Source organism: Quercus robur, chromosome 1, assembly GCF_932294415.1.
Source record: "Quercus robur chromosome 1, dhQueRobu3.1, whole genome shotgun sequence".
NCBI classification, from domain to species: Eukaryota; Viridiplantae; Streptophyta; class Magnoliopsida; order Fagales; family Fagaceae; genus Quercus; species Quercus robur.
In genome coordinates this window covers 3,797,596-3,818,721 of record NC_065534.1, presented here as the reverse complement: position 1 = coordinate 3,818,721, position 21,126 = coordinate 3,797,596, and the positions used below count along the sequence as shown (strand labels likewise).

The 21,126-nt window shown below is 36.0% G+C and overlaps 1 protein-coding gene and 1 pseudogene across 1 annotated transcript; one reads left to right on the top strand and one right to left on the bottom strand.

The window, feature by feature from the left end:
• Positions 1–9,468: 9,468 nt before the first annotated feature.
• On the top strand, positions 9,469–15,365 carry LOC126716696 (probable LRR receptor-like serine/threonine-protein kinase At1g63430; annotated as a pseudogene).
• Positions 15,366–16,371: 1,006 nt separating this feature from the next.
• Positions 16,372–20,447, bottom strand: LOC126716687 (RNA-binding NOB1-like protein). Its single transcript, XM_050417617.1, has 6 exons — positions 20,062–20,447; positions 19,031–19,727; positions 17,758–18,859; positions 17,293–17,461; positions 16,813–16,932; positions 16,372–16,706 (listed from the first exon to the last, which is right to left on the bottom strand). The coding sequence occupies exons 2-6, from the start codon at positions 19,389–19,391 to the stop codon at positions 16,563–16,565; spliced, it is 1,896 nt and encodes a 631-aa protein (XP_050273574.1). The 5' UTR covers positions 19,392–19,727; positions 20,062–20,447; the 3' UTR covers positions 16,372–16,562.
• Between the last annotated feature and the right edge of the window lie 679 nt (positions 20,448–21,126).

The following is a 21,126-nucleotide window of genomic DNA, read 5'->3' as shown; positions in this document are numbered from 1 at the left end:
TCCAATAATTGTGTCCCTACAATTGGCGCCGTCTGTGGGAAGGTTTGCGCGTTGACGCAGGTGGCGTTTGAGTCAACTCTCTAGCAAACAGAGATTCGCGGGGTTTCCTCCATCTCCGACGACATGCAATTGTCGCTCCGACATAAACCTCTGCTAGGGCTACACCCTGCAGTGCCAACGTCGCGGGCAGCTCTAGGGGCTTCCGGCCTCAAGCCAACCCTCCCCGCCGTGGTCTAGGGGCTGACCTTCGAAAAACAAATAAATACAAAAAAAAAAAAAAAAAAAAATACAAGTTTTGGACAGAACCAAGGCCTTGCATGGTCCTCGGACTCAAGCCTATGGGGAAACCAAGTACTCAAAAGAAAAAACTACAAGTTTTGGACAGAACTAAGGCCTTGCATGGTCCTCGGACTCAAGCCTATGGGGAAACCAAGTACACAAAAGAAAATCACAAAATTTTGGACAGAATCAAGGCCTTGCATGGTCCTCGGACTCAAGCCTATGGGGAAACCAAGTACTCAAAAGAAAAAACTACAAGTTTTGGACAGAACCAAGGCCTTGCATGGTCCTCGGACTCAAGCCTATGGGGAAACCAAGTACACAAAAGAAAATCACAAAGTTTTGGACAGAACCAAGGCCTTGCATGGTCCTCGGACTCAAGCCTATGGGGAAACAAAGTACTCAAAAGAAAAAACTACAAGTTTTGGACAGAACCAAGGCCTTGCATGGTCCTCGGACTCAAGCCTATGAGGAAACCAAGTACACAAAAGAAAATCACAAAGTTTTGGACAGAACTAAGGCCTTGCATGGTCCTTGGACTCAAGCCTATGGGGAAACCAAGTACTCAAAAGAAAAAACTACAAGTTTTGGACAGAACCAAGGCCTTGCATGGTCATCGGACTCAAGCCTATGGGGAAACCAAGTACTCAAAAGAAAATCACAAAGTTTTGGACAGTACCAAGGCCTTGCATGGTCCTCGGACTCAAGCCTATGGGGAAACCAAGTACTCAAAAGAAAAAACTACAAGTTTTGGACAGAACCAAGACCTTGCATGGTCCTCGGACTCAAGCCTATGGGGAAACCAAGTACACAAAAGAAAATCACAAAGTTTTGGACAGAACCAAGGCCTTGCATGGTCCTCGGACTCAAGCCTATGGGGAAACCAAGTACACAAAAGAAAATCACAAAGTTTTGGACAGAACCAAGACCTTGCATGGTCCTCGGACTCAAGCCTATGGGGAAACCAAGTACTCAAAAGAAAAAACTACAAGTTTTGGACAGAACCAAGGCCTTGCATGGTCCTCGGACTCAAGCCTATGGGGAAACCAAGTACTCAAAAGAAAAAACTATAAGTTTTGGACAGAACCAAGCCCTTGCATGGTCCTCGGACTCAAGCTTATGGGGAAACCAAGTACACAAAAGAAAATCACAAAGTTTTGGACAGAACCAAGGCCTTGCATGGTCCTCGGACTCAAGCCTATGGGGAAACCAAGTACTCAAAAGAAAAAACTACAAGTTTTGGACAGAACCAAGGCCTTGCATGGTCCTCGGACTCAAGCCTATGGGGAAACCAAGTACTCAAAAGAAAAAACTACAAGTTTTGGACAGAACCAAGGCCTTGCATGGTCCTCGGACTCAAGCCTATGGGAAAACCAAGTACTCAAAAGAAAATCACAAAGTTTTGGACAGAACCAAGGCCTTGCATGGTCCTCGGACTCAAGCCTATGGGGAAACCAAGTACTCAAAAGAAAAAACTACAAGTTTTGGACAGAACCAAGGCCTTGCATGGTCCTCGGGCTCAAGCCTATGGGGAAACCAAGTACTCAAGAGAAAAAACTACAAGTTTTGGACAAAACCAAGGCCTTGCATGGTCCTCGGACTCAAGCCTATGGGAAACCACCTGTCCTACTTATATGAAGGGTAAGGAGGTGTCATTTAATTTAATTTGAGCAGATTCCCAAGAAACGCTGCAGACAGGGCAGCTCTGGCACAATTTCCAACACCATTCTCCACCACAAGATTTAAAGGTCCTCGTGAAGGCGCGCCTTGAATACTGTAATGACCAAGGGGCACTGCGCGGATGAAGAATAAAGTAATGCCTCTTAATTCGGCACATCTCCCGCGCAAATGGAAGGACACAAGCAGCAATAAGACATGGAATTTGAACAAGTCACGAGGAGGGCTCAGCATCACCAAAACCCTCCTTCTCAACTAAAAAGTCGGGCAGCAGGATTTTGAGGGGCTATTGTGGGGCTTGAGAATTCAGGGCCCAAGCCCATTATACATCAAGGCCCAAGGGCTTAGCCCTAGGAAGGATACCTCCTCGGACAGGCCAGGCCGAGGAGAAAAGGACGCATCATACCACTCCATGAAAGAGGATAAGTACTAAGAAGGAAAAAGACAAAAGGAAGCATGTAAATATCCAAGAAAAAGCTGCTACCAATGCATTAAGTGTTCTGCAACTAAAGGAACCCTGCTTTTCAGCCTTTACACTACCCCCAACGACTTTAGGGATGGGCTGATGGGACAAGTATCAGGACCATAAATACAACTCTACACGTGGACCCTAAAGAGTGGAGGGAAACGAGTATAAAAGGAAACTAAAGCCAAAGGGGGGGGGGGGGGAGAGCCAAAAACTTAGAGCCTCCCATCCCATCTCCAGGAGAAAGACTCCAGGGGTGAAAACACCTTAACGATGTATGCACACCACAAAAAACCCACCGCCGGGTAATCGGGGAAGACCCTAATGCTCCTCGGACCAAGTCCGAGGAGTCCAACCCCTCAGGATGCGACGCTATAGGGCTTAAATGTTCAAACCCAACCCCTTTTTCTACATGAATTCCTCTAAAATCAGGACCGGACCATCGCCCCGTGATCAAAGGCAAGCCTTTCATGCCCACTTTCTACAAATCATATTGTGAGGGATCTTTCATGTGAGAGCCCAACGTTATTCTTGGGCCGTCCAATAATCGTGTCCCTACAAGAATCATACGTTTGAATTTAATCAAAAAACATAATATATTGTATATAAGTTTTGCCTATAGTTTTTGAAACATTTCAAAAGATATCATTATCAAATTTTTTTTTTTTTGAAACCAAAGATACCATTATCATTGGGTTTTCACTTGAATCACAACCCATACAAGCAAAGATAAATTTTTTTTATTATAAATATGGTAAAATTTAAATATATGGCATAAACTCCATAATGATTGCTCTTAGACACTAATTGATTTTGACATAGGCAAGATTTGAACTTTGAACCCAAAATTTATTATTTGACAATAAAAGACTTTACAAGTCAAAGTAATTGAATGATAGAAATATCTTCAATTTATTACAAACAATAATCTTTTTTATTCCTTAAAGATTCATTATAAAAATTTGGACAATGGGTTTACAAGTTTTTTTTTTTTTTTGGATAGAATTGGGATTACAAGTTAAAATAATGAGGAATGATATGTTCACAACATTTTCATAACAAATCCTATGTGGCAAATTATTACAAGTTGTTATTAGTGGGGTAGAAAAGTAATTTCAGTAGTAGGTTCAAATTAGAATCAACCCACCAATCAGTTTTTATGGGTTCCAGTTATCTCAACTGGTAAAGTCTCTGATGGTTGTATAAGAGATTTGGGATTCAATCCCCGCCTACACCAAAAACTAATTGGTGTCTTGGTATAATGATAAAAAGCTATCATCAGAAATGGACGCCATAGGTTGAAACTCTCTCAAAAAAAAAAAAAAAAAAAACCTATGATTTGTTGTGAAAATAAGTTAGGCATTATTTAAGTTGTTAGTTGCTGAATAAGATGAATTAAAAGAATTAAAAAAAAAAAAAAACACACACACAAAATATGCTATCAATTTTTGGTTGTTTAAAGATATTTTTAGAATTTCTAATCTAAAAGAAAATCTGAGTTACAATTATTTTTAGAATTATAGTTACTCCTTATCTCTAAAATTTATCATTTTTATTTGTTTGAAAAATAAAAAAAAATAAGTTTTGAAATAATAATAGATGCAAATTATTAAACTTTACCCAAAAAAATATAAGAGTCTTTAAGCATGTGTGTGAGCGCATACTCAGAGATTAGTAGATATATAAAATCATTAACCTTTGGCATTATTTTAATTTTCAGATTATAAAATTGATTAAACAAATGATAAATTTGAAAAAAAAAAAAAAAACAAAAAACAAAAAATCGCCGCTATCTGTTAGTATTTTGGAGCTTGGCTTTACACCATTATCCAGTTGGAACATAGTGGTGGCAGTTTTCTATGGGATACATGAAGTCGCATCATTATTGGTGATGATAGACTACTTTATCGAATGCCTCTCCTCTCTCACTGCCACACTCTGCTACATGATCTTTAGACCTAGGCTGTGTTCTCTAACTTTTGTTACCAATAAGATCATGATTAAAAATAAATAAATAAAAGACATATAAATAATCTTTACCATCTGTAATTGTATATACATAGGGTGTCTTACAGTATGTGGTGTGGATCCTTAAAACTATACATTTAGTTTTTGCAAGAGATACATTCTCTCCTCATCTTTTTATTTTTTATTCTCTTTTCTTTTTGGTTTGTTAATAACTTAATTATCCAATTGTTACAATAAGAGGAGTGATTCAAACACTAATTCTCCTCATTAAAAAAAAAGTGTCACTAAGTTACAAAATTCTTGATTTTTTCTCACTCACTTATGATAAGACCATACATAATCAACCAACTAATTAAAACCCAAAATTGTTGAACAATATCTAAAATTGAGTGTTTTAATAGGCAACTCTTGATGACTTGAATGCTATACATAAAAACAATGAATGAAATCTTATTAATTTTCTTTTGACAAATTTTGATATATTCATGGAGTAAGATTTAGGTTTAAATGAACTCTGGTCGTTTTTTTTTGGATAAGTTAATGAACTATGGGCCTATGGGTATAGCCCATGGGTGACTAAGATAATTACATCATTAAAAAAAAAAAAAAAACAAACAAAAACAAAAAATATTGGTGACTTAGACAAATTAATAAAATAAAATAAAAAGTAAGAAAATTTAAAATTTGAAACAAAGGATTGACGTGGAGATAGTTTTAGTTTATCACAATGATTTTGATTTTTGAACCGAAAATATTTTGGCTACCAAGTCTTACCTAATATACCACCTAAGTCAAATCGAAATAGTAAAAATTCTTAATTTTTGTCTTTTTAACTGTACTTTTTTATCTCAAAAAATAAAAATCTAAATATTTTTGCACCTACCCAAAAAGTATGCAGCTAGTTTCATTGAACTAGCTCTGTGATTCAATAATTGTCCCCAAATTTTTTTTTTTTTTAAGTGCTATAGATTCTATCTTTAAAGAGATGAATAAGTAATAACATGGTTTATACTTTATATAACGTACAAGAAGTTCTGAATGAAGACAATAATCTAGACCTGTTTGCTATGTTTGTTTGGGCAAATCTAGAATAGGCGAAATCAGATTCGTACCAATCAACCCTCTTGCCCGTTATAACAGCTTGCCCAAGTCTTTAGAGATCGCTATCATCAATTCCAAAGTCTCAAGGGAGCCCCATACACCGGTTCTACCACGCCCTCGAGCGACTTGGAAATTCCTTCTAGCGGATTATTTTAAAAATAATTTTGACGGAACTGTTTTTAAAGCTAAAGGTCACGCTAGAATATGAATGGTAATTACAAATGAGAACGGTTTGGTGATTGCATCCATGTCCCGAAACTTATCCCTACCATACTTGGTGGCTAAAGTGGAAGCTATAGCGGTAGTCCGAGCCCTCGAATTCTCTTTAGAGGAAGGCTCTAAGCTGATCATTGAGATAATTGAATCTACAGAAGAATCTTTTTGCTCCGTTTGGTAATCTATTCCAAGATGCAAAATATATGTTAGCAACTTTCAAGTGTATGTGATGAAGTTGTTGAGATTTTCTCATGCATACCCAATGTCAAGGTAATAGTATCGCTCATAATCTTGCAAAACATGCTAAAAGTATCGTAAATCTAATAGTTTGGATGGAAGATGTTCTATAACAATTCCAAAATGTAGTGCCTTTTCATCTTAATAAAAGTTCTAGATCTTCTTTCTCCAAAAAATAATAATAATCTTCATCCTCATCCTCATCCTCATCTTATATGACAATTTTATACTCTTGCAACTGTAATTTCATTCAGTTTGTTTCTTAAACAAAATAAATCAATAAAAATAAGTTGTCTAAACATTCACAAAAATCAATTGAATGTGTTTTCTCCTAGCTCTTGCAATAATCACTAGAGCCCTAACATTACAAATGTCTCTTTTTGGCTTTATGAAACGATTCACTCTACAAAAGTACTTTCTTTTTTCACAACAAAAGAAAAAATAAGTTCTTATTAAAGCTTAACAATACCAGTTCAATAATATTTTCCCATCAATAGGAAATGATATATATATTATGAATACAATAGATTTGAATTTTTTATGTGGTTTCTATAATAATTACTTTTTGTCATCAAGTTAATGTACCAATTGCTTTTGGTGGAGTCAGTATTCAAACTCAAGTCTCGTATTTAACAACAAAAAATCTTTACCAATTGAAGTTATCTTCAATAGTAGTGGATTCTTTGTGAGTAGTGTTGGTACTTGAATAATCAATCATAAATCCCATACAAGTTAAACTAATTTTATTATGCATATACCATAATATGCCATCTCAATAATAGTGAAAAATTATGGAGTATTTTGTATCCCTATTTTTTTGGTGTTAATTCCAATATCCTATGGGGAGTTAATATGAATAATGCAAAGAATTTCTTAATCTTCTCCTCACATCAATATTTGTATCCATATATTGAACAAAAATCCTTTATCTCACACTCAATATTCCACTTTATGCTCCACTAATTGCAGTATATCTTGTGTCTTGTTGAGTTTCGTATTATTAAATTATATGGTGGACAAGATTTTCTTCAAACGTGTTATTAGATAATTCAAATAGTTATTTTTAATCTTGTAACTCACTAGAAAATGTGATTAAAAATACTATTAGATAATCACTTGATTAACAAATATCAATTGGAAAATAATTCCTCACATTTTTTTTAGACAGTTTCAAACTATGACGTCCGCTCATGATAATAACTCTTTATCATCAGACCAAAACATCAATTGGTTTTTGATGTAGGTGGAGATTGAATCATATATCTCTCATTCAACCATTAGAGATTTTACAGCTGAACTAATTGGAACCCACAATTCCTCATGTTTTAGGAAGAACAGTCGTTCTAAAAAATAAAATAACACAATTAACTATAGGAGTAGCCTTTTTTTTTCAAGAATAATTTATAGGAGTAGACAAAGTGTAAAATTACTTTTTTTTTTTTTAGAGTAATGCTATAGACACATAAAAATGCACAACTTTGTGTCATAACTTACCACATGAAGAGTAGTGATCGGTGAATGTGTGATGGTGGGCTATGTGGGAACACACTTCAACCACTCATAACTTGCCACGTGGCGAGTTGTGACACAAAATTGAGCATTTTTATGTGTCACTAGTATTACTTTTTATTTTTATTTTTTATGGGATAAGGTGTAAAATTAATTTTTTTGATACAAGATAAAAATTATACTCTAACTTAATATAAGTATATATGTATATGAAACTCATTTATAGAGACTTGAATCTCAACTCCTACTTTCTATTCCCTACAAGCAATTATACTTATGTAATAACTATTACATCAAGAGTTTGCGGGATGGTAAATGTAAAATTAATTACTATAAAGGAAGAAAGCTGATCATGTGTGGGTGCGACATCCAAGGCAAATTTGGAGAGTTGGCTCATAGATCAGTGTTTGTTAAGCTCGAGTCCAAAATGTAGATATAAACGGGAAAGTGAAATGGAAAGGAAGATTGTCTTTTTGTTAGCCACAGTGGAAGGTTGTCAATTTGTTTAGGTGAGAGAGATGGTGGTGGCCGCTTTATTTAACTCCCAAACGCATCTTTGACTGCATCCAAAATGTTTGAGCAAGTTATCCTTTTTATTTATTTTTTGATAAACTCAAATGTTACCATTCATATAGGTACATTAAATTTTTTTTTAATATATTACTATTGATTAATGGATGATTTATCATAAACTAGTATGTAGACTTTTTTATTATTTTAAAAAAAAATTATATTCTTCAAGGTACAATGATAATTTTACCCAATAAACAAAACAAAATGATGAACATAAGTTCATGAAAACACTGTTTTAATCCTAATGTAACTTAAGAAATTTTCCTAATAATCAAGAGAAAAAACATAATTGAAGGGATTATAATGTATAATTTTTAAATATAGTAAGACCATCATTTTTGTGAAAATCATCTTATGTGCTAGTTCTATGGAGTGGACCTCTTGCAAACTTGTGACCGTGAGCTCCATAAGCGTGGGACTCACTTGTATGTGAGAGCCCACTCTTTGAGTGAGTTTAATTTGTTAATAAAATATTTGAAAATTAGGTTTTAAATATACTTAAAGAACACTAAAAAAATTTAAATTAAAAACCACTTATATAATATGTTAAAAGGATATTTAAAATGATGGCTATTTTTATTTATTTATTTTAAATTCAAAAGTCAAAAATAATGATGGGTAGGTTTAGGGTAACTTAAATAAAACTTTTGCTTATAAACTTTAAATAGTTTAAAAAAGAAGTGACAATTCATCAACAAAAACAAACTTATTGAAAGAATAATATTTTTGAAAGTTTTATATAAGCTGAGTCAGTAGTTGGCACATCTCATTGTAAGTATATCATATATAGTACAAAAGAACAAATAAATATAATCTATAACTTTCTACATCTTTTTTTAAAATATTATTTTGGTTTTAAAAAACATGTCTAAGCTGTTTATTAAAGTTTTTTATTTAATGGGTCAGTTAATGTATACCGTTAGTGCATATGTTAATCTTTCATTTTAAAAAAATTTTTATAAAAAATTGTAAAAGCCGTTAAAAAAGTTAGTTAGTTTTTCATTTTCTCATAAAGAATTTCATAAAATGATTTACTAATGTAAAAAAAAACTCTTATTTTATATATAAAAAATTTTAAAATTTTTTATTATAGTTACAATTGCATCTTTATTCAAATACCTTTTTTTTTTTTTAAATCCAGTCAATGAAAAAATATTTTATTTAAAATTTAAAAACTAGAATTAAACAAATTAGCTTGTTTGGTATGTGTGTTTAAATAATAGTTTTTAATTTTTTTAAAAATACATGTGGATGAAAAAATATGTGAAAATACAAATAATATTATTTAAAAACTTAAAACATGTGTTTAAACTGACGTACCAAACGAGACCGGGCTAGAAAGGAAAGAAAATCATATAAAAGCCAAAGGATAATATGGTAATTTGGCAACAAAACTTTGAGATAAAGACGAAATCGAGTAAGGACTGTTTGGTAGTGCCGCACAACTCTGGTCACATTGCCACATCAATTACTCATCAGCGGAAACTCCAAGAAAAACAGTGTCTTATTATTTTCCTCACTCTTTAAAACCCCACACATACACACACTCGTTTTCCTAACCCACCACCTACCCACCGAAAAGTCGTTCAAAAAACAACACACCAAACCGCCGATATTTTCTATTTCCCACTGTATCGGGTTTCGTAATTCGCCGAAAAAGCCATGGCCTGCGCGAAGCTCAATGCGGCGTCGTCTCAGTGGATCGGACAACAGTCTTTCACTCAGCGTCAAGGATCGTCTTCGTCTTCGACTCGGTTCGCGACTCGCCGAGTCTCGTTCCCGATCCGCGCCAAGGCTTACAGCGAAGAACTCGTCCAAACCGCTGTGAGTGCTATTACCATCTTTGTCTGATTTTGCTTTTGCTTTTTTTTTGGATCGGTATTTTGATTGTTTTTTTGGATCGGTATTTTAAATTTCAAAGCTGTGTAATTCTTATTTTATTTTCTCTTTGTCTGCTATTTTCTTTTACCAAATGTGCGTTAGTTTTCTTGAAGTAGTGTTGGCTTACTGTTGTTAAGTAAATCTTGGATTTTTTTGTTGTTGTTGTTGTTTTGATAAGTGTACTATATTTGCTTTTTTTGAAGAAGACAAAAGTACTGCATTCATGTACTTAATTGCTACTTCAAAGAAGGTTCTCTTACTGGAAACTCTCTGTTTTGCACAGTTGAGGCCCTTACAACCTTTTAAGGAAGGTATATGTGAAGACCCACTGCTGGTTTTGTCCAACTGGAATGCCCTAGATCCAGATCCTTGTGAACGGTCTGGCATTTCGTGTAATGGTGCTCGAGACCATGTTATAAAGCTGTAAGATTTCATATCTTCCTATCTTAGTGTAAATTGTAGAGTGGTCTTATTTGCAATTAAATGCAGCTGATTAGGCTAATACATGCTTCCTTTACTTGATGGAATTCTGTTCTGCAGAAACATTTCTGGGTCATCCTTAAGGGGATATCTTGCACAAGAATTGGGGCAACTTGCCTACTTGCAAGAATTGTATGCTCTTGCTTTTCTTTTTTATTTATCCCCTACACCTGAAGTTTTTTTCTTTTCTTTTTTTCCTTTTAATTTATTGAGAATATGATGGTTAAAGCTTTATTTCATGGATTGATGGTTTGTAGGATATTGCATGGGAACAATCTGATTGGGATAATACCTAAAGAAATGGCATGTTGACATTCCTCAAGATTTTGGATTTGGGGATGAATCAACTTTTGGGTCCGATTCCTCCAGAGATTGGAAATTTGACAAGTCTAGTGAAAATGTAAAAAGAATTGGGTTGGTGATCTGTTTAAAGTTAGGCTGTGTTGGGTTCTCAGAATTAATTAACTTTTGTTGTTGCAGAAATCTTCAGTCAAATGGATTGACTGGTTTAATACCTCCTGAGCTTAGCAATTTGACTCATCTCCTAGAACTTCGCCTGGACAGGAATAGGCTTCAAGGAAGTGTTCCTGCTGCTAGCAATCCAGATTTCTGATCTGATATACGTGGAAAGTAAGTGGAAGATACTTCAAGTGGAAATGTTTGATTAAGTTCTGAAGATGATGCTCCATTTAGTGTGCAATTCTGGTTGTGGATGTGTGTGTGTGAAGATGGGTACAATATAAATCTTAATATCCCAATAAGAAGAATTGATCAACTGATGCTAAAAAGTATGCATTGCATAATCTGCTTTCCTTGCAAATTTATTGAGTTTCAGTATATGCATATGCAATATAGATAGCTCATACACAAGCCGTATGGTGTCATCAAATACATCTACATCTTCTTCTTTTTGACAAATTTCACCTGTTAGAGGGGATTTTAAAAAGATTCTTTCTTATCATTTTTGTATAATTAATTTCATCTTTGCTTTGGCAATGGATATGGTAAACTGCTCATCTGTCCTATGAATGTGAATATGGAAATTTATTTAACTCTTAGCATCTAGTATTGAGACAAGTCATCTTGGCTTTGGCAATGGATATGGCAAACTGCTCATATGTCCTATGTGAATATGGTAATTTATGTAACTTTTAGCGTCTAGTATGGAGACAAGTCATCACGAGTAATGTTCTGGGGCTTCATTCAAATTTGGTGTATAGTGATATTAATTTTAAGATATTGGGTGGCTTACTAAAATGGAAAATGTTGTGTTACTTAAACCTGCTTAAGGTTTTGATTTTATTAAAGTGTATCTCTTCAATTCTGCTTCAGGTATACCTCAAGTGCAAACGTAACTGGCATCTGTCGCATTTCTCAATTACAAGTTGCAGATTTCTCATACAACTTCTTGGTTGGGAGCATACCTAAGTGCTTGGAGCGTCTTCCAAGGTTCCTTTTTCTGAGCTTTTCTCATGCTTGCTTCTTTTTGCATAAGTCTTCTTTTACTTGACATTTTCCATACAGGTCAAGCTTTCAAGGGAACTGCCTCCAAAACAATGATCCCAAACAACGTTTAACCGTGCAATGCGGTATATAAGTTTTCCCTCGTGCAATGCTGTTTATTGGTACACATATACATATAAGTTTCAGTAAATAGTAAATGCAAAATGAAGAACAAACCCTTGAACATTTAAACTTGATGACAATATAATATGCTCTATTCTAAGTTCTAAGCGAACTAGCTTAATCAATTTTTCAAGAACATCCTAATTTGCAATTCAATGTCAAGCTGGTGATGCAATTGGCTGATCTCAGTTTCTGCACTGGAACTGAACTCATTCTCACAATTTTATAAGCCTTGTGGCCTATAAAAATTCATTTCTAACTATTGTAGTTAGTAGTGACAGTTTTTCTTTTGTAGGTGGTGCTCCACCTTCCAAAAGCCATCTAGGAGCCATATGACTGTATACATAGGTTGGGTTCCTTAGCTCATGCTACCTCTAAATATTTTGGGAGAAGAATTTCTGTGGCCCAAGAGATGAACTCTGTTCGAAATAGAAACTCTAATGTTAATCCATTGTTGAAGCCTATAGAAAATCTTGCTCAGTGGAAAGCCTTAAAGCTTGGAGAGTGCGTTTAATAGGTATATAAGGGTGCTGTTGAAGCTTGGAATCATGCTCCTGCTGTATGTGAAGACAAGGCTCGTGATATATGTTGCTGTCGGCTAAAGTCTCTTTGTTGTGTCTGCAGCTTCTTGCTGCATTTTTTTTTGTACATTTTATTGTTGTTGGTTTAAGTAATATTTACTTCATTCATGTTATCGGTATCTATATTTTTTTTAGTTCTATTGTGAAATTCAATTTGGCTGTTTGTTACATCTGCTTTCCTGTTGTGATTTCCTGTTTCAATCCAATTGAATTTATTCATTATTGTATCCATTATTCTTTCTGCAATGCTAGGTACCCTTCTTGAACAAACCATAGTTGTAACCTCTAGCAACTAAATATTGCATATTTAGTTTGGTTATAGATTAACCAAGAACTAATTTTAATCATTGGGCCACAGAAATTCTTCTCCCAAATAGTTGCTAGAGATTACAACTATGGTTTGTTCAAGAAGGGTTCCTAGATTGCAAAAAGAATAATGGATACAATAATGAATAAATTCAATTGGATTGAAACAGGAAATCACAACAGGAAAGCAGATGTAACAAACAGCCAAATTGAATTTCACAAAAGAACTAAAAAAAATATAGATACCAATAACATGAATGAAGTAAATATTATTGAAACCAACAACAATAAAAAGTACAAAAAAAAATGCAGCAAGAAGCTGCAGACACAAGAAAGAGATTTTAGCCGACAGCAACATATATCACAAGCCTTGTCTTCACATACAGCAGGAGCATGATTCCAAGCTTCAGCAGCACCCTTATATACCTATTAAACGCACTCTCCAAGCTTTAAGGCTTTCCACTGAGCAAGATATTCTATAGGCTTCAACAACGGATTAACATTAGAGTTTCTATTTCGAACAGAGTTCATCTCTTGGGCCACAGAAATTATTCTATCATAATGCCCTGGAAGAAATCAGCAAGTGGAAAGGACCATATGACTGTATACATAGCTTGGGTTCCTTAGCTCATGCTACCTCTGCCTAAATGCATTTGAAGTTCAGAAGACTAGAAGCGTATTGAAAAAAAAATCTATTGGTTAAGTTGGTGGGTTTTCTTTCAGATTCTGAAATATTGAAAGATGTTGTAAGATACGGCAGACAGGATCTAGAAGTAGCCTGTGAAGACTTCAGCAACATTATTGGCTCCTCACCAGACAGTGTGGTCTACAAAGGTACAATGAAAAGTGGGCCTGAGCTGTGATATCCCTCTGCATCAAAGAAGAGCATTGGACAGGCTATCTTGAGCTTTATTTTCAGAGAGAGGTAACCACTATTATTACTGCAAAAAACTGTAGCCTAAAGCATTTAACGAAAAATACAATCACAGAATAAGATTTGGAATTTCAACCATGTTCGAAACAACCATTTGACTTGAAATGCCATCCAGGTGGCAGATTTGGCAAGACTAAATCACGAGAATACAGGAAAATTACTGGGATATTGTAAAGAGAGCACTCCCTTTACAAGGACGCTTGTTTTTGAATATGCATCAAATGGAACACCGTATGAGTACCTACATTGTAAGTCAAATTTCGTAATTGCGATGTTTGTCTACTTTAACCTGCTTCACTGGAAATTTATTCTTTTACATGCTTCACCGACCCAAACCCTGAGCATTTATCTTTTATTGCAGATGGAGAAGGATGCCAATTTTCTTGGACTAGGCGTATGAAAATTATTATTGGCATTGCACGTGGACTTAAGTATCTTCACACACAACTTGAGCCACCATTTACCATATTAGAGTTGAATTCTAGTGCCATTTATCTTACAGAAGATTTTTCCCCCAAGGCATGTCCCAAGCCTTTTCTTTTAAAATTTATTTGTTTTTATCGTGACATAATGAATATCTATTTCCTCTTCTTAATCCAATGGTAAATCAGTGAACTATCTTTCTTTTTGTCAGAATAATAATTCTTGTCACCGTTTATCCATTTTTTAGATAGTGTGGTTTTTAATACTAGTAAAAATGTTTTGATAAAACTCCAAAACCTTCTTCATAGGTCCTTTTGTACTGGCTATTCCTCATATGAAATTCTGAAGTACATTCATCTTTGCTTCAACTGCAGCTGGTTGATTTTGAAAGTTGGAAGACAATTCTTGCAAGGTCAGAAAAGAATTCAGGTGCTATTGGCAATCAAGGTGCTATCTGTGTTCTTCCAAATTCTCTGGAGGCACGCCATCTGGATGTCCAAGGCAATGTGTACGCTTTCGGTGTACTTATGCTGGAAATAATCAGCGGAAGACCTTCATATTGTAGGGAGAAAGGGTGCTTGGTAGATTGGGTAAGAAACCCTCTAAATTATGAATATGTATGACTATGACAAGCACCAAAACTTCTCTCTGCTGCAGGCTAAGGAATATCTTGACCTGCCAGAAGTTATGTTTTATGTGGTGGACCCAGAGTTGAAACATTTCAGATTTGAAGACCTCAAAGTTGTATGTGAGGTAGTTAATCTTTGCATTAATCCTGACTCCAGCAAGCAGTTGTCCATGAAGGAACTGTGTACCATGTTAGAGAGTGGAATTGACACATCAATATCGGTCGACTTTAAGTCATCTTCTTTGGCATGGGCTGAACTTGCTCTTTCTTCATAAATAAGTTGAAGCTAACACACTGTAAAGCAGGAGTATACAGTAGTACACTTTTCTTTCTTTTTCTCCTACCTCAATTTTATCTGTTCCTTGTAAATGCTTCCATGCGAGAGGAAAAGTTAAGCTTCAGGCATGACAAAGTCTCTTTGTATACGAGTAGTTAACTAGTAAAGTTCTGAGATTAATTGAATCACAATCTTCTTAGAAATTGTTCTTTGGTGGGTGCAAAGCAGAAATGAATACAGTATATTTTACATGATGGAACATTGACTTTTTGAGTTATTTTTGATGTGGTGAGCTGTTTATAAAGAAAGCAGTCAGCAAGTACTTATCCATTTGACCAGCATTCACCCTTCCCCCACTTCCTCAAAGAAGAAGAAAAAAAATCTGCAAACCATGCCCCTCGTGCTTTCTTGAGCATCAAAGCATTAGATATAGTCACAATCAAAGTACTTTGAAGATGTGTCTGGTTCATGTTTATCAATTCTGTCTTTGCCAATTGGTTTCCTTGTATCATCTATCAACAAAATTGTGGCCTCAAGTTCAGGGCTCTTAGTTATAGAACAAATTTTTGAATTTGAAGAGTTCTTACACAATCAAAAGATCCAGCACTGTTAACTACTTAAACTTAGAGGGATACTACCATCTTGAAGATAATTTCAAAACGAAGGATAGGTTTTACATATAATAATTCACAGAGGACAATCCAAGTTGGATTTGGGAAAAGGCAAGCAAGGAATTACTTGCGTCTATTTTTTTTATAAGCACGTGATTCTTGGCTGGCCTCTTCTCCTATTCTTATGAGCTTGGAACGAAAACTTGAATGTAACAATACATGAGAAAAACTGTGCTCACACTACAGCAAAATAACCGACTTCTTCATTTTTTTTGTTCTGGTTATTATTTCATTAAATTCTCATTAAGATGCCCTAAGGTACGACTAGCTTGTTAGGCAGACCATGATTAGAACTTTTGAAAATGCATCTTTGATCGGATCGAAATTTAGGGCCAATAGATTTGAAGGTTCGCAGCATATGACCATCCATTTATATGGGAAACCAGTACCTAGTTTGATATCACAAATTTTAAACATACTTCCACATCTTGGCCTATGAGAACAATACTGGAATTGGTATGCAATGATTGCAATCCCTTTCTGCAATGTAGCATGAGGGGTAAAAGAAGATAAAGAAAGAAACATAAAAGGTAAAACCTGACCAAAACTGTGCTCACATTTTAAGCAAAATATCTATAGAACATAGTAATCATAGGTGACAGTCCACTAGAGGTCTCACTCAACACGACAAAGCTTTCACCACTTTGGTGGCATTAAACTTTTAAATATCAAAACCAGTTTTGATACATTTTCCAAGAATACAGAGAGAACAAAATTTCAGTTAACCAACTAATGCTTAGAACGAGAAAAATGGTTGTCATTAGGATTCCTCTTTCCACTGAAAACTGCTAATGCCTTTCTTATAGGAGGCTGCAAGGGGGCTCTTTTATCAACATGGCGGCCAAAGTCATCTGCAGTGAAGATGTCGTCTCCCTGAGAATTAAATATACAGTAATCTCAGTTATGATTAAGACACGATCTCCAAAAAAACGAAAAATTACAAATACAAGAATCAGCAGGTACACAAACCAAAACAAACCTGCTTATTCATTTTCTTCTTTGTCTTGGGATGAAGAAACTTTTGTGGGAGTTGATCTTCACGCAAGATGAGGTTCTTGGTAATGGCCTCCCTTCCACCCTGGGGTAAAGGCAGTGAAAACTGCAGAGGGACAAATGTCAAAACACATGCATGCAAATAGCCAGTAAAGCTCCAATCTGGATTTTAAAAGGCCTTGAGAATGAAATATCCACCAAACAAATCCAAAAAATACTTATCCTCTATAATGTATTAATATTTTCATCATAATAGGTAGGAACCAGTAAGGAGGGGATAGTTTCTGTAACCAAATGGCAGGAAGCAGTGATAATAAGACAAAGTACGCAACAATCAAATGGTAGGAACAAGATACAGAACACTACACTTGTATAGAACAAGTGTTTGCTAGTTAGAAACTAACAGAATTAAGCTACAATTAGAAACATAATAATTCCTGTGAGTCACACATTTGGATATACTTACTTTAGTGCCACGCAATCTAATCCGTGGCCGACGATCTGCTAAAACAATTCCATTTTCACCTACTGTAACAGCTACCTTGCGTAAAGTGCCACCATTTCCACACTTTGGGCAGAATATCCTCCCAATCTCCGCAGTCACTGTATAGCATGCATGGCATTTCAGAATCCACCTGGAAGGACAGAACTGTCAAAGATAAGCATATATATGGTGTAAAAATTTCATTGAGATAAAAACAGATTCTCTGGTCGAGAAAAAGGATAACAGTATACACCACTCAGACCAACAATCCAGATGAAGCATATTAAGACAGTTTCCATCACTTAATATGAAGCATCGTCAATGCACATAATTTCTACGTTTCTTTACCCAAAAATAGGGGATGGATGACAGGAAAATAAATAAAACAAAATGCAAAAGATAACACTAACTAGTAATCACCCAATGAAATGTATATGAAATATATACCTGTGCAGCTGTCGTATCTGCATTCCTCCAGGTGCCAGCAAGCGTAAACCCATCTGTAGAAGAACATTTTGCATTGCGAAGTCACTAGTTACACAGGCCACACTGGACTCAGACAACGATCTCAGCATCCAGCTTTGCTCACTACTACCATCATCAGCATAGGATGCATCAACACTTTCATCGGCCTGGCTTGACATCTCCACATGATCCAATCCTTCATTAACCATATCAACCTCATCTTCACCATCTACCTCAGCTTCATTGCTCTCAAACGAAGCCCCTGCTAATTCAGGATTGCTGGATCCAAGCCTCTCAGAAGATATGTCCAGCTCATTCCCCTCTGGAAGAAGACCATTCGACGTGTCTTCTTCTTCTTCTTCCAACCTCATTTGTTCCAAAATTGTAGATAAACTTTCATCACCATTCTCCCCCTCCTTAATCTCATTTTCCAAGCTTCTACCATCCTCAACAACATTGATATCCCTAGTTTTTTCAGCATCCTCTTGAGCATCCTTTTCAGCCATCGCCTCATAATGTTCACGCCTAGCTTTCCTTCTAAGAAACCGTCTATGAGTACTTCGACTAACAGCAGGCATCCAATCACCAGCATCCTCATCAAACTCTCCTTGAGACGCATCAATGCCACTCGCAACCATCTTCTTCCCTTCAATCGTTACCTCTTTCTTCTTTGGCAAAAATCTCCTAGGCCTCACCCCACTTACACCACCTTCCACCTCACCCTCTTGATTCTCAGAACCAACCTTCAAACCATCCTCCAACTCCTTATCATCCACAACATTCAAGTTCAAGTCCTGCAAAGGTAGGATTCTCGAATTGGAATTTGACATACCACCATCCCCAACCGCAACCGATGCACGTTCTAATGCTTCCCATTCTCCCAAATTGGGCACATTGGAACCCCAGCCTGGCAATTCCTTCTCAGGTAATCTTTTCGCATTGACCACATGGACAGGTGGAGGACAGTCCCTAATATGTTTGGTCCCATGAATCTGAGCCTCCAATGTATAAGTCAATGCAATCAATTTTAAATCAACATCTGATAGCGTCTGTAAGTCACCGGTCGCCCTCGCAAACTTTATCACTGTCAAATTAAATTTCGAAAAAAATAATAACAATCAGAGACTATCATTCTAATTCGAGATTGATTTTCAAATATATGTCTAGTTGTCTAGATTAAAATATTAGTAGTACTCAGCTAGATTAAGATCAACATTTCAACATACCTTGCTAGATTAAGAAATGGAAGAAATACCTTTGTTGAGAGAGTCGGGGGAGGGGTCCATGGAGTGGAGGGAGGAAGGGAGGAGGAAGGAGAGGCGGTGACGGGAGGCAGGGTCACGGACCTCGGCCATGACCTCAGGGACGGTGACCAACTTGTCGGCACTGCGGGTGAGTTTATCGCCGCCTTCGATTAAGGCGTTGGCATCGACTACGGCCACCGCTATGCCCTTTGTGGAGTTGCAGTTGTTGTTGTTGTTGTCGACGACGAAGACTCCGGTTGAAGGGACTGGGGTTTCGGGGTTGGGCTTTGGAGCTGGTTGGCTCTTCACTATGCTGCTCCACATTGGAGCTGGAGCTGGAGCTGGGGCTGCTGGGGTTGTGTTGTCCTCCATGGTTTACGCTGTAGAGAGAGAGAGAGAGAGAGAAAGAGCGCTTAAACCCTAGAAAGCTAAGGGAGTTTTAAAGATCTCGATAAGAGATTAAATTCGGTCCGTACGCCAGCCAATGAAATCATGCCACGTGGTTCTCCTTCAAATTATATAACATTCCTCTCCTTTCTTTGGATTTTTTCTTTTTTTTCTCTCTCCGTAGTCCGTTCCCTCTGTTAACTCTCTCTTCTAGCTTTTTTTTTTCCTTTCCTTTTTCATACCATCAAATACGTTGCTTTCCTTCTATTGTGGTACTTATCTTCCCTGCTGATCCATGCATCAACACAGTGGGCATTAAATCTGAAAGTTTCAGAGACAGAAACAATGCTTCAAGTTGAAGGAAAAGAAAAGTAACACCAAAATGCAAGCTTCGGCCTAATCCAACAATATTCAACTTGGGTCTTTTGCAAATCTTTCACAATATTCCTTAAAACTAATCCAACAATGACAGAAACCCATATCTCAAATTTGCAACTTTTTACATAAACACGTCACATTTCACATCATAATCAAAAGAAAATTTACATCTAAAAGAGAAATCACAAATTCTACAAAGACTATCTTTTTCCAAACTAAAATTTCACAATAAAAAAAAAAAAAAAAAAATGGGAAAAGGGGTTTTGTAACACATTACAGGGCTGTGATGATGCATTGAACCACCGGCCTCCTTTTGAACCCAATTGGCTTCGGTGCTCTTAGCTCTGACACGGCCAGGTCCATGGCCATGTTTGGTTTTGGTGGGGTTGAGATGGCGGGAAAGATGTCAGTATTTGCTTTTATTGAGCACAGAATGGAGGTGGATGAATCAATGAAAGGGAAAGTTTGAGACTTTTTGAGTGTTTGATGATCTTTGATGATGATTATGAACACAAACTCTGCTTTGGGTTGGCTGACTTTTTGTGTGTGAGAGAAAATCAGTCACAGATACTCAGATAAAAGTTTTGTATTTGAAAATTCAAAGAGTAAAGTAGAGAGAGAGTCACAGAGGGAACGGGGAGAGAAAGAAAATCCAAAGAAAAAAAAGAGTAAAGTAGAGGAATGTATATCTTGATGGAGAATCACGTTGCCTGTTTTCATTGGTTGGCGAAAAAGCAGTATTTAACACCAGTTTCGGACCGAATTTAATCTCTTTCTTATTTAGGAGTACCCTTTACAATGGGCTACCTCCTTCTTAGAAATGGGAGAAAATGTTCATGATTGTATGCCACCAAAGTATATATCATTTTTGGATACTATTTTTTTCTTTTTTTGAAAGCATTTTTGGATACTATAATACACAACTATTCCACCATCAAATGTGATCCAAACTTGGTTGGAGTTATTTTCCTCCAATCCAGTACAGTGATAATTGAAAAGATTATTTGCGTGTATTTGTAATTATATAATTCTTTTTAATGAGTCATGTAACTTATTTAAATAATACATATGGATAGTCTTATTAATCATCATATAATGGATTGAAAATGATAGCTCAAAATTGATTTGGACCCAAATGTTATTTCCATTAAATTGATAAATTTCATTTAAAAAATAAATTACGATTTTTTTTTTTTTTTGGGAGCTTTCGTAGTGTAGTTTGCCTGTGCTTTTTTTGGCTTAGGTTTGGGCGAATGAGGAGGCCCAACAGAGTTGCAAGTTGAAAGAGGCTCAATGAATTGTTGAGCAAGTGCAGCTTTTAGATATACATGTCAAATAAAAC